Source organism: Leuresthes tenuis, unplaced genomic scaffold (assembly GCF_036924035.1).
Source record: "Leuresthes tenuis unplaced genomic scaffold, fLeuTen1.0.hap1 SCAF_20, whole genome shotgun sequence".
Taxonomy (NCBI): domain Eukaryota; kingdom Metazoa; phylum Chordata; class Actinopteri; order Atheriniformes; family Atherinopsidae; genus Leuresthes; species Leuresthes tenuis.
Genome location: NW_027325374.1, coordinates 12,187,626 through 12,202,207, shown reverse-complemented (window position 1 = coordinate 12,202,207; position 14,582 = coordinate 12,187,626). Strand labels below are relative to the sequence as shown.

The following is a 14,582-nucleotide window of genomic DNA, read 5'->3' as shown; positions in this document are numbered from 1 at the left end:
CACGACTGTGCACAAATTTTCCCTTGAAATATGGTATTAAAAATGAAATGTGATAAAGTAATTTACATGACTATGTCAAGTAAGACAAAAAAAGTTATTCATTCATCATGATGCGACAATGTGAATTGAATATGACACCTTTCAATATTTGCCTTCTTTCCCCTCCCCAAAGGCAACATGGTAGCCATAGAAGCACATGTACTTATGATTGATATTTGGTTGACATTAAAGCTCAACTGAAATTTGCGTTTTCTTTTGGAAATGTTCTTGTTATAATACGGCTATTGTGAACATGTTTTTCAATGTCTTGAAAGATCACCACTATCAAAAAGACGTGTTACAAAGGTCTCTTTCATAATCAGACAATCTCACTTGATAGCTGTGTGATTAAATTCAGCTTTCAGTAGTGCAGGTGGTAAATGACTGACACTGGACTTAATGCATTGCTACTGACATTGTTCTGAAGCACAAAATCATTATGAATGCTCCTGTTCATGCTCACTTCACATAGGTGCCAAGCTACAAGCTGTATGCTGTAGAATATCAAACAGACTACTTGAATTTCATGTAATAGTCAGACAGATCACTCTTTAACCTCTTGTTAATAATCCTGATTTTGGCTGCATGGGGATTTTGGACTTTCATTGTCTTTTTAAGTTGATTGTTTTGCATTTTGATATGAACATTTCTGTAATTTCCTGGTCCTTTCCGAGTTCTGTCTTTCTGTCATTTATTTAACATGGTTAACATATGAGATGGAAGAATTTAGAAATATGTCTGATAGTACAGAAGCCGTATCAACACAATTATTACAGTAATTTAAATAAAACCAGGATAACTTTATATAGACTGAGTTAATACGTCATTTGAGATGGAAAAAAATTGTTAAATGGTGGGCAAAGGTTTTTATGAATTATGAAAGATTTATATCACAACATCAACATTGTATTACAATTGTACGTTCGCAAGACAATTCAATGAGGATATAAGTGTTCTTTAATTCTAAGCTGAATATGTAAAACAGCAAAAACACAATGTGAAGGCTTTAACTCTTTGCAGACATGGTAAATTGTCTTGCGAACGTGTCTGTCCAATGCTCATCAAGGCTTGTGGCTTAAAAAAAAAACAAGCCTTTGTTTGCTGCATGTGGACATGTCAGTCTTTCATCTGGCGCATTTGGGCGATGGGTTTGATTAACTCAAAATCCAATGCTGAAATACAGAAGCCCAGTAAAATTAGTCATGTGTATAATATTGTATGCATGCATAGGCATGTATTTGTGAGAAGATACGTGGACTGATGTCTGACTTGCAAAGAAGTATTTGAGTGTCTCATATAGTAGTGAAATAATGATGTTTCAAGATGTTTCAAGCAGCTGCTTATTTCATGTTGTTGGAAAATAAGAGAGGAAATGAGACAGATCATTTATACAGAAATATGTGAACATAGCCTCTGGGTCTGAAAAGCATGACTGTACAGTAATCTGGGAAAACAACCCTACTTCTCATTTGATTACCTCAGTGGTTTTCTTCCTATTTTTATAGTCTAAATAATAACTATAATAGAGTTTGATGTTTATTTAGTCAGTTATGGTCTGACTTAGGATATGGGAAAAAAAAAGAAAGGCAAAGCGAGGCATGTTTCAGGTTAAGATTAACTTGTGATTGATAACATAGTTAAGGACAGTTTCTGTGTTGAGCCTGTGTCACATCTCATAGGCGTTTCTAGAAGGTAACTTCTGAAGACCTGTTACAAAATCGACCTCTAATGTTGTAAATATCTGAATGATAATGCAGAAGAAAAAGACGATGGCTTCATCTGTCTTTTATGTATTGTCTGAATTTGCTTTTTATCGGTCTGTCTGTTCATTACATCTTGATGCCCAATTATTAGAGCTTGTCCAGCCACATTTCATGATATTTGTTGGACAGGTGGAGCATGGATAACGGAAAAGCCTCATTAAATTTGGTGTAGATATAGATTGTGGGAATGTGAACCACCTTAACGACACTCTTCTAGTTCATGGTTTTACCGAGGCTGATCAAGTCTTTATATTTCTCAAAAAGTGGTACAATCAGTCTACAATTTGTGTGTCATTACCAATGCTTTTTCATGTATACATTGGGAGGTTTTTCACTCTAAAGTGTTAATAGTGTTTGTTTGGAGCCAGACTCTAATTTAGATCACTATCACTATCTAATCACTTGTTTCTGTTTCACCTGTCGAAACGTTGGTTCCAGTGCCGAAAAAACTAATGCTACGAAAACATCAACTCTTTGCTGGACTAGTGTAAATAACTACATACATCTGGGGTGGGATTATAGAGACAAAGCAGATGAACTAAAATGTTGACTGCCATGTTTAAAAATCTAGAACCAGCTCAACATCTGGTCTGCTTTATTCAAGAGAGAATTTTTAATTTTGCCAGTCAGCAAAACTGTCCCATGTGGTCCCCAGTGATATTCACAATGGTAATTTATATATACGACTCAATACTGACTTGCAGCAGCAAAGTCAACTGTAGTTCAAATCCACCTAGTGCAGTTTAGCATAGTGCAACAAAGGGGGACTATTACAGTAAATAAACTGATAGTGCCAGGCGATGGCAGTGGGGAATTTGCCCAGCTAGCATAAATGTTACTTACTCAAGGCATTATGGCGAGAACTCTTCATCCTAATATGATATTGCCACACATTTCTTGGATGTAGGAGCTGACTTAGAAACTGATTTTAGTCAAGCTTCTTCTGACAGACAATTCAACTCTGCAACTTTGAGGGTGCACCTCTATTTGTATCATAAAAAGCAACTCAACTGATATCTGTGGCCAGGTGTTGGGTTTGTCAAGGAATGTTGCCAACAGGTAATTCTGCTCCCACGTTTACAATTTTGTGGCTTTCATACAGCACCTGGGTGGGGAAACGGGGGGGACATGGCCCATTGGCTTAAAGCCTGGAGAGCGTCCTCCCTATAGCAGGATGGATCAGCAGAGGAGCGACAGCATCGTGGATTAGTGCAGCCTGTCAAGGTCTGACGGCGCAGTGACAATTTAATCGCTGAACTGGCTCTCCACAAAAAAAAAAGATGAGAAGAAGAAAAACAGGATGGGAAAGTTAAGAGGCTAAGGTCTTCATTTATATGATACAATTTGTCATATCAGATTCTGTTAATACTGCTGTCAACGTCTCCTGGGTCCTGGAAATAACATAAACAGGCTCACCGAGACAGACAAAGACACACAGGCACTCTCAGCTTATCCTTAAGCTTAACCCTACAGCAAACTATCAATAGGAAAAAGCTGTTTTCCTCATGGGGACTAGAGCACTGCAGAGCGTTTTTTTATTCCTTTTGTGAGAATTCTTGTGCTTCGTCATCAGGATGCAAGAGCATGGCATCTGGAGTCACACATCAGGCCAAGTATTTTTCTTGTGAAATAGTCATTTTAAAAGTTCAAACTTCATTTGTGCAGAAGGAGGAAAAGCCATGAAGCAAATCAATGATGCAATGTCTTATGTCAGCACAGCTTTGGATAAAGCAATCAAATTTGCACATTTTGTTATGAATTATTCACAACAGCAGTCATTCAAACCATTAGGTGGCAGTTATTTTAATGTTTGATCAATCAGAATCAATGTGGAAATTATAATGCAAATGATGGAGCATTTGAGATACCCACCACAGTCTCACTATAAATGAGTCAACTGTTTTTTTCAGCTCTTAGCTCCACAGTAATGAGAGAAGAAGTTACCATGGTAATAGTAGACATGAGCCACCTTTTCTTGCCAAGCTTTGCATACGCACACAGAAGCACAGAAACACACACAGGGATAGAGAGTTCATCAGCTAAGATGAGAAGAATAAAAGTAAAGCCATCAAATATGTACTAATTCTCATGGCTCACTAAGTCATGGCTCTAAAGACATAAAGACATGGGAAAGTCTGACTTGTTCCTCTATGATAATTATCATAAACAGCAGCAATGACTCCCTTTTGCTTGTTCACTGTCTGTCAGCTTAATCTAATTTGCTTTGATTTTAATTAAACCTATGATTAAAGATAACTGGTTAAGTTAACGTTTTTCATTTAAATCAAAACTCAATACTGACCATTGTTGGATCAACAAATCTATACTCAAACGTTTCTGGTTGGATGTCTTAAGCTGTCTTATATGATTGCACCAATTTCAGGCAACTAAATCCTTTCTACTTGTAATTTCACTATATTAGAGCAAAAGCGTTCAAATATCCTACCAGTGGAGATGTTAAATTGTCATTGTTCAAAATACCTATTAAAATGCAAAATGCTTCTTGTTTAATTCCCTCATCTCAACTACGGCTGGCATTGTAATTTTTCTAGTTTTATATTATCATCATGAATTTGCATTTCAGTCAGAATGAAACATATTCAAAATTCATACTAATGCATTACTGATTGGGTTTGCACGGTGCTTAGCACTGTCACCTCACAGCAAGAGGGTTCTTTCTGTGTGGAGTTTTGCATGTTCTCCCCATGCATGTGTGGGACCTTTCCGGGCACTCCAGCTTCCTCCCACCATCTAAAAACATGCATGTCAAGTTAACTGATGATTCCAAATTGTCCCTAGGAGTGAGTGTGAAATGCTGTTTGTCTTGTTTGTGTTTGTATTGCCCTGTGATGTAATGGCGACATGTCCAGGGTGTACCTTGCCTCTTGCCCAATGGCAGCTGGAATAGGTTCCAGCCGCCCCAGATGGATAGCTGAAAATCTGTGAAAAGAAAATCACCTCCATCTGTTTTTTTCTCATGCTTGGCAAGATAGCAACATCAGGCTTTTTCAACTTTCGAGCAAAGTTGCTGCGGTTTTGCATCATCTGTGCAAAAGAAGCAGTCTGTGTGAAGTGTATTGTTGATACTATGCTCATAAAAGTTAGGAAACATTCTGTTAAAAGTGTACAGATACCATTTTGCTTTCTGATTTTTCCCAAAGGAATCTGGAAAAACATTTTGCAACATGTTAAGACTGCAGACAGAATACTGGTTTGATAAAATTGATGTAGGGAAGAAGGCATGCAAGTTCATATACAGCTACCAAGAAGTCAAATGTTTATAGCACGCTCATATACAAGCACTGAATGCTTGACTTTTATTCTTGTTCAAAAAAATGGTACAAATAGCTGCAGATGCTGACCAGACTTTTGATTTATTGTTATTGTGTAAGCTCTATTTGAGAGGTTTTGAGGTTTCTTCAACCTCAAAATGATAAGTAAAGTTACCTAAATGTTTAACAATTCTATGTTAATATTTCAAACAATTTAGATTTAACTAAGTATACTGTCAGTGTGATGTGAATGTTATTCAATCTAAAACAGACAGCAATGGCATTGTCAAGCACTGCAAGGTCGATGATGCACTTATATTGCCACCAGTTGTCTCAACAGTCTGCACAATGAAACTTTAATTTTTCACATGGCAATAGCTCTTGTAGGCTCATGGGAACATTGTGCATCTCTTCCGATACTTATTTAAAGGTACAGTATGCTATTTTAGACAATCTTTGGGTGTCGCACCAGAACAACACAGTTTTAATCCAAAACAAACAGAGTCAAAGCCAAAAGTAAAATTGAAATTGAAGTCCTTCAAACAGCTTGTAGAACTCACTATCCAGTGAAAACCAGAGTAAGGTAGCTGTCTTATCCCTCTCTTCATGCAAAGCTTTTTAGCTGCAGAACATGTTTGTTTTTTTTTTTCAGTGGAGGAATCTGGTAATCTCCTGTTCTGTAATGCATGACAAGGACCCACATACACTAACATGCACACATGGCTGGACCAGCTGCCAAAAGAGCTCATGAGCAGGAATTAAAGAGGAGGAGCAATCAGGTAAGAACATTGTTACATATTTTCATATAGGAAATGGTTTTTGCTTGTTAGATTAAGGATAAGTGTCAAACTTTTAAATAAAGTTAGAATTACCCCATGGTAATTTCAACTATCCACTAACATAGAAAATTTTGGTTTGATATCTGGACCCTCCTGTCCATCTGCAACACTTCCCTTGTCCAATTTGACACCAGCCATGTTTATTGCTGCTCAAGTTGGGAGTTGAGCACAAAGATAACAAGCCTTTCCTTTAAAGAAGTGTTGCTGAGGAAACAAGTTTGAATAATGTGTAGAATAACGGTCCTTGTTGCTACTCTATATGTGAGCAGACATTCTGACCAAAAATAAAAAAATAAATGGAAAATAGCCTTCAGCCTATGTGACTTTAGTGGCAATTTTATTCCAGAGCCACCATCACTATCTGTCTGAGTGTTGTGGAGCTGAATATAAGAACAGGAAGTCAGGCAACATGACTGGGTTTGACGGCCAGCTCTGCCACACCTCCAGAAAATGTATTCCTCCAGCATCATTTTTTAAAATAGTTTCAAAGAACTTACGTTCAAGCCTAAAGAAAACTATGTCACAAATCTGCATCCATATTTTAATTTTATTTGCACTGTTTGATAACTTGTGCCTTGGGTATCTTTAATATTCTGATTGCCATCTGTTCTTTGTTTTTAAGAAATTAAGCAGATATTAAGCAAATAGATACATAAAAAGGTATGTTAGTAGAAACAAGACAGAACAGTGGCTTTCATGTAGTTAATTTTTTTTAAATTATCTTTATTGTTGCTAATCAAAGATGATAAACCTTTTGAAAAATTGGATTTATGTCTTGATTTAACAGTTTCACACTTACTGTACAGAAATCACACTGATGAAAACATTTGCTTTTGCACTCACATTTGCATGTTTATTTTGGGAGCTTTAGCATTAGCAAACATGAGAACTGGGCAGGTGGGGTTGGGATGGGATGCATGCAGGCAGACAACAAAGAAAATGTTTCAGACAAAAAAAAAAAAAAATTCCAAGTTCAAAACTGTGCTCTCGTCCAAGATTTAAGCATGCAGAGATTATTCTGAGACGCTATTTGCCTTACACTGGAAAATGTTGTAAAACATCAAATCTGTTTGGCTGAAGAAGACTGGAAGAGGAGATAACGTCAAACAAGGCACTAATCTGTAACACTATATAGAACACGTATAAAGAGGTCAGTAATTTTCAAATCACAGCACTGATCTAGCCTCACTAGGAGGGATGATTGTGTCTCTCGCACTCTAAAACCTGCTTTATGATTGATTTTCTTCAACATCCGGATTTATTGTAAAGCTTGATATTTCTCAGAGAAAATGAGCAAAGGATCACACTGTGTGCAGAGCATAAATATCATAGGAGCACAACAGCAGTTCGACAAATATTTGCAGCTTTCAACTCATTATCTTAATTTGTCAGTCCATATGTTCGAATCACCGGAAAATAAAAACACGAGCAGCCATTTACAGCAAGCAGGCTCATATAAAGTGAGTGTACACTCCATGCTGAGTAGTTTGTGTACACTGAGTTAGCGTGAGCTTGTTGCTTAAAAGGGTGATTCGGTGCGAATACTAACTATTTTTCCCAGGAGTTAGTGCACAAGAAGAATGAGAATATGATGCAAGTAATCTCTGGCAATTGTGAAAATTCAAATCTATGTTTAAGCTGTTTAATGTTAAAGCCTCAACAAATCTGAATTAATTCTTTAAATCCTGCTTCTTTGCAATGATTTTATACCATGAAATATTTTAGGGAAGAAAACTTCCAAAAGCACACTCAGATAGTAGCAATGTCATTAAACAAATGTTTTTCGAAGTTGAATGGTGGCATTCTTCTGTCTGGCATAGACGTCTGTTACGCAAAAGAAGGCAAAAAGAAGCAACCTTTCGGTAGAAGTACTTACAAACCTGTAATCATTCTTTCACACAACAGGTACTCAGCTAAAGAGATACTGGCAGACAGTATCTCTAGGTTAGGCCCTCCAGTCTCTCCTGAGTCCCACATTCAGTCATTCAACTGGTGCTAATTATAGCCCAGAGTGTAATTCCTCCAAGGCTTTATGTCATACATTTAAAATTCTTGTGTCTACCTCCATAATATGAGATGAAACTCCAACCCTGAACCAAGGGCCTGATCAAGGGCTGACAATATGAATTGAATCTTATTTTGAACAAAAGATTCTTATTTTTCAATGTGTCAAATCTGACTGTTTTTTTTTGCAAACTAAATATTTAAACTTTCAAGTTAATTGTCTCTAATTAATAATAAATTGTGAGGTTGTTTTAAGTTTTTAATTAAGAGCTCATTTTCCAGACAATATTCAACTTCTTTTTGCACAACATTTACTTCCCCAAGAAGCTTGCCTCATGTTCATGTGTCATTTATAATGCATAAGTTTCCTATCCTTTTTTTTTCTTACAATGGAGAATTAAGTGCTGTAATTCCAGGTAGGTGTGCTAATGAGATTTTTTTTAATTCAGAGCCATTCATCCAACTCTCCCCTTAGAGAAATATTCATGTATTTTTAAAATGATAAATCAGAGAGATTTCATGGTAGAAGTGGATGGTGTGATGGGCTGTGAGAGCAAGCAGACATGTAGAAACATGCAAAATAGGACAGATGAAGAAAGTCGAGAAACTGGGACCATCTTTATGTAATGCACACACAAACACATTTGTATTAATCATAATAATGCTTTGCTACATGGGGGATTTGGTAGAACAATCAAAAATATCCAGGAGTCCTTGCTGTCCATGACATCAACAAACAAGATAAAAAATGTTTTTAATGAATAAGAGTGGCTTGTAAAAGTTTGGGTAACCAATTTCAAAATGGTTGTCACTTTAAATAGCTAAGGGATTAAAAATGACCTGAATGTATGTATGTTGAATTCACCCTCTTGCTTAAGAGGTGTTTTTTTTCTTTGCATGAAATGATTCACCCTCTTCTCCATACCTACCTTTTGTAATTGCAGCCCAAGTTTAATTTTAACATCTTCAATCCAAAGAGCTTAGGCTGGGTTTAAGTGTCATTTGCAAACTTCTAAAACTGGATTTTGTGGTGAAGACAGGAAAGTTCTTTTCTCATGACTTCAGCACTCCAGAGCCTGATGAGTTTTCCAGAAGGTCCTACAAGCAGCCCTCTTAGAAAGCTTTCACAGTTCCCTCGACCTCAATTTGACCACCATCACTTCTGTTAACTGCCATTTCCTAATTACATTACAAACTGAGGAAACCGCTACCTGAAAACACTTTGCTTTCTCCTTCTTCTCCTTTGAGGGCATCAATTATTTCAATTTTCAGAGTGCTACATGGCTTCTGAGAAGAGCCCATGGCAACTGATTGTTGAAAGGATAGAGATTTTATGAAGCTCAAAAATTTGCATAACCATGCCTCTCCCAACAATGATTTTGAACATGGCGTGGTCATTACAAGCTAATTAGGGTATGAGACCTGAAGAGAGCTTCGTCTTTTTGGGTGCCCATCCTTCTGCCACTGCATATTAGATGAGCCATTGCATCAGATTACTTGATATAACTCATTCCCTTTGGTTTGAGTACCGTACATTTCTCCTTTCTGCAGTTTGTCCTTTCCAACAGAAATGAAGTTACATAATGAGATTTTATGTCACAGAGGCAATATAAGTTTGCTCATGTATATGACCACGCATGTTTCTTCCATAGATTTAATTTAGCTAATTAGCAACGTTTAAGTTATGCCTGCCGTATTCTATGATGAATACAACAGACAAAGGGTTCGTTTAAGTGGAGCCATTCATTCTCCTGGGCAGTCATAGAGTGAGCGATTCTCTGGGTAGAACAACTAATAAAAGAGAAAACAAACTTTCAAACTGAATGGGGAAAAAAAATCTTTTAAGTAAGATCAAAGACAGATCTTGCAAAAGCTCCTCTTTACACCTTCCATTAAAATGTGCCGCAGATTGAATGGGTGAAATCAGACAACATTTATCCCAAGGTTAATAGATGAGGAAAGAGCCATTTAAAAAAAATCAAAAAGCTTTTGTCAGACCAAAGTGAAGACAGGTGACATCCCGTTTGCTCCCCATGTGCCTCCTAGTTGAATCTGCATGGAAATGCTTGATTTCATTTGTGTAGTTTCGTTCAAAAGATCAGAGAATGATTAGTAGTTTGGGCGATACACATACGTGTAGATGTTAGGTACATTTGTGCAAGTTTTTCACTCTCTGTATTACAGTACTCTCAGAAGACAGTCTATCAGATTGAAGGAAAAGAAGCTTCTTACATGAAAATGACCCAAGGTTAGTGATTGGACGACAAAGGGAGGAAATGACAATGCTGAGAAAGAAACAATGTGTCGCGTCACACATCACACTCACCTGCAGTGCCTGTGAATCCCAGCTGCAGTTTCGATGATGGAACATTCTCCATCATTCAGGCAGAAGGCCAGGTCTTTGTCCTCCACACATGGCTTGAAAACCTCTGAGCGTAGACTAGGAAGTGTCGGGGCCAGTGCTGTAGACAGAAACAAATGCAAACCAAGTTGGTTATTTTTGGATAGAATGAATATAGATGAAACTTTTATAATTCCTGGACATTTTACATAATAGCTCATAGTATTGAAACATTTATGGGAAGTGCAACTGCAAAAAGTTCGGTGGAGTTTTTCCCTTTCTAACCACTTCGTTTTCATACTGAAATAGCACTTCAGAGGTTGGAGAGAACAAATACTTTGTTCTGAATTTTTTTCTGGTATTTGCACTTTACTTGAATGCCTCTTACTTTTATGTTCTACATTTTAACACAACTATCTGTACTTTGAAGTCAATATATTTTCAAAAGAGGCTTGTTTCTTGTTTCTATGTGATGGGAATCAATGATGACTTTTTTTTTATTCTTTTTGCAATCACTGCACTCCCTCTCAGTATCAAGATCATCCAATTTTCATCCTACATGTATGGAACAATAAGATTCAGAAATAACAATCCCGTTGTGTATCCATCGGGGCAAGAAATACACAACTAGAGGTAACAAACCTACGCAGACAAATGAGCAACTGGAATGTCTGTGATTAAAAGAGTCAGTAACTAACAACATAGATGAAAGTAAACCAGACAACACTGCAGACGGAGCAGATTCCGAAAGGATTCATTCCTCATTATCATTTGAGTAAACTGTTTGATGTGTCCAGCAGTAAGAATGGTTGTTAGTGAATGTGTCGGTTCATTCTTCTCAGTTTATTGCCTTTTATTATAGTTAAAATCAGAAAGGTTTGATATTCTTCAAATTATGTTGTGCTGTAAGGTTATTTGCTGGTGGAATTGGGCAGCTTTTCTGCCCAATTTATACTTGACTAAAGCTAAAAGTAAGGCTCTGCAATAGAATTTGAGTTAAGACGTTGATTAAGTGCTTTTGATTTTTTTGATTGATACAGAAGTGTGTGATCTTTTTCAGCCTCTGCCACTATCCTCATACTGGAGGAGAGGACACTTATTTCCGATTTCTAAAACTTAGTGTGCTAAAGGAAGAAAACCTGGGCATAATTCTATTCATTAAGGACTTACTTGAATGAACATTTTCAGCTTGAGGGATTCTGTTTTTAATCCTGAAGAAACAATGTGAGGCAAAAATAATGGTGTTATTGAATGCAATAAAGTGCACTGTTATCAGCACTGAATACACTTATTTGTTTATCATTGAGAATTAGGCATTCGCATTGTATTTTTGTACTTAATGTTTGTTTCAAAAGCAGCAGTTTAGCCACAACTCGTCATTGAAATTCCAAATTGCTGCTCCAGTAAACACAGTCAAAAAACACAGGTATACCACAGACTTGGGAGCCATAACAGAGAGCAATGGGCCCGCTTATGTGGCTTTAATTCTGTTCTTCTAGTCTGACCCTGAGCTGCTCTCACACAAAGAGCATAGCTGCTGCACTGCAATGCAGGGTTCTCCACCCAGTGAAATATGCACAGCTGTCAGCTAAGTTATCACAGCGCTGTAAATATTCTGTGCTATATGTGACTGCACACTAATGAGTGTGGATCAAAATCAACCATGCACAAGTCACACACTTGCATGAGCACACACATACATGGGTATAGATACACAGAAATTATCTCTCAGCTTTCTTTCTACATAACGTAGTCAAGCACTGAAAATAGGATTGACTGGAATTATGCCCAATACCATACCAATACAATTGGATTACACATGATTCTTCTTTCATCCATTTAAATTGTACACCCTGACACACCTTTCTCAATACAGTTTTATTCACAAGACATATTCTGGTAATTGTCATTCCTTCTGTGGCACACTCTTGCTGGCTTGTGGCCTTTTTCAGCAGAGGTGCTTGTGACAAACGGTATTAGAGGACGAAGAAAAACTATGAAAATCCATTTGTTGTGCCTCGGTGTCCGACTCAATCTATGTTTTGTTTATGGCTATTGATTAATAAATCTGGGGCTCTTGATGTAAGACCCTAGAGATGATGAGAGATAAGAGAAAACACAGCAAGAGATATATGTTCCTCCTGGGGCCAAGCAAGACACTACTCTGTCAGAGTAAAAACTTTGAAAGATACAAAGTAGTGAAGCAAAATCGTATCACAAAAAAGGGACATATTCTCTTGTTAAAATGCATTAAGTTACATTTAGATGTATAGAGGGCTAATACGTTTAGGGGCTACATATGCTGCACACTTTTGAACATGTTAGTGTGAGTGGTACATAAGAAAGTAGGCTTTCACTTACTAACCAGATTATATGTTGTATTATTAATTCCACAGATTCCCAGAGTGGAATGCTGTAAAGGTTATCTATTCCAAGATGCAACTTTATTAACAGGAAATAGAACACAGCGTTCCCAGTTGTGCACGTCCCTCGCCATAATTGTCACAACCTTCAAAGGCTGTCATATTTTTCATTCATAAAGCTGCAGCGAATCCAGGTACATGAGGGAAACAACACATCTGACATATAGAGACAACCCATTAAACCTTTTCCTACAAAAGAGAAAATTGATTTTGTACTGTAAGTCGAACCCTTGGTTCACTGACATTAGGAAAGCCAAGGTCACGCAGAGCATCACTTGAGTCCCTGCATCACAGGAACTATTATCTTTGCTCAAAATGTTTCAAAACCTTTATAAACTTGCCCCTCTTTTCAGTGTGAACCAGTCCTTCTTTGGATGGAATGTGCTTCATGTACACCATTTCATCCGTCATATGTTGTTGAAAGAGCAGAGAAGGGAGGTGTGAAATAGAAGGTATGTATATATGTGTGTATATCACTTATATATAAGAACACACACATTTTCTCTTCTGTTTTGCTGTTGTGTTCTGTGAAAGTTGTGTTTTGCACTTCAGGCCACCCTTACTTTATTCATCACTGACAGTGAAGAGAGAGAGGGAATAGGGGAAAGGGGCTACTCTTAATAACATGCTGCTAATAATCCAGCCAGCCTGAAACCAGACAGGAGACTTGCTGTACAGGGCATATGTACAGACACATATTTCAGCATGCTCCCCATTTACCCCCTTAAAACAGAATAAAAGTCTCTCACCTGTCATTCTTCTAAATAAATGCTCTGCATATATTTACCAGGAGAAAGGTCTACAAACAAAAAGCCTGCACTGATTGGTGCTCAAGAATCTGCAAAAACCTGCTGATGCCTTTAAGGATTACCTCCTTTTAGTTCTGTTGGCCGCATCAAGTCATCTTCAGATACAGTTATGTTTGTCCTTGAGCAATACGGGCTGTCAATTTGTTATGGGTTTCCATTTCATCACTGTGACAGCCAAGAAATGGTAAAAAAAAAAAAAAAATCTGCAGCATAACAAGCACAACTCAGGCACCTTTGAATGAGCACCTGTCAAACAGGAGACATGTTAAAATGGAACACCTTTCAAAAATTCTTTTGTCAGAAATGGAGGCAAGTTAATACAGCAATTAGATTGCTTCTTGATTGTATCAGAACAAGAGAGTAAATATGCAAGGTTGATTTTTTTTCATGGTATGTTGCTCTGAGCTGTAATTTCTTAACTAATGCTAAATTAAGTATAAAACTTGCCACTGATCCAATCAGTCTCATCAGCTTTTTAGACAAATATTTTAAATATCAAACTAGCAATAAAAACATGCAATATGTTTAAAATTAATCTCCATCATCATTATAGGAGTAGCAGCTGATAAATGACATGTCTCTTGCTATTAGGTTTTATTAAGATGTTGTGTCAGGATGATCAATTATGACAAACATACAAGCTGCTATTAAGTTAATTTAATAACAATTATAATGAAGCCTTTTACAAACTAAAGCCTTCAAAATGCCAGCCTAAAGCATACTTAAAATTCAGTATGTTAGGTAGCTGTAAAAATGGTGGAAAATGTGCTAATAAATGGCAGCTGCAGTGGGAGCATGATTCATCCTGGACTCTTTGAAATCATTTTCACGTCTCTCACTCTCTCCGGTGCACAAAGGCAATCCAGATTGCTGATTCTCTTGGTGACTTTCAAGGAATCTACTGGCTTGGGATCACAGATGATACTTGAGGGATCAGAGTTATCTGAAAGCAATGCTAAGAGTTGTACTTTTTCTCAGCCAAAGCTTTTAAATCATTTTTCAAATTCCACAACTTAGACTGTATATAGGATAGAAGATATATTTTTTTTTCATTCTGGTGAATATCATTACACAGGAATTTGTTATTGTCAC

At 37.1% G+C, this 14,582-nt stretch overlaps 1 protein-coding gene across 1 annotated transcript in view; it reads right to left on the bottom strand.

Annotated features, from left to right (window-relative positions):
- nrg3b (neuregulin 3b) overlaps window positions 1-14,582 on the bottom strand; it is a 190,067-nt gene that overhangs the window by 87,473 nt on the left and 88,012 nt on the right. Inside the window, exon 2 of the mRNA XM_072373902.1 lies at window positions 10,244-10,379. Within this exon, the coding sequence (XP_072230003.1) occupies window positions 10,244-10,379 (136 nt within the window). The remainder of the gene's footprint in view (window positions 1-10,243; window positions 10,380-14,582) is intronic.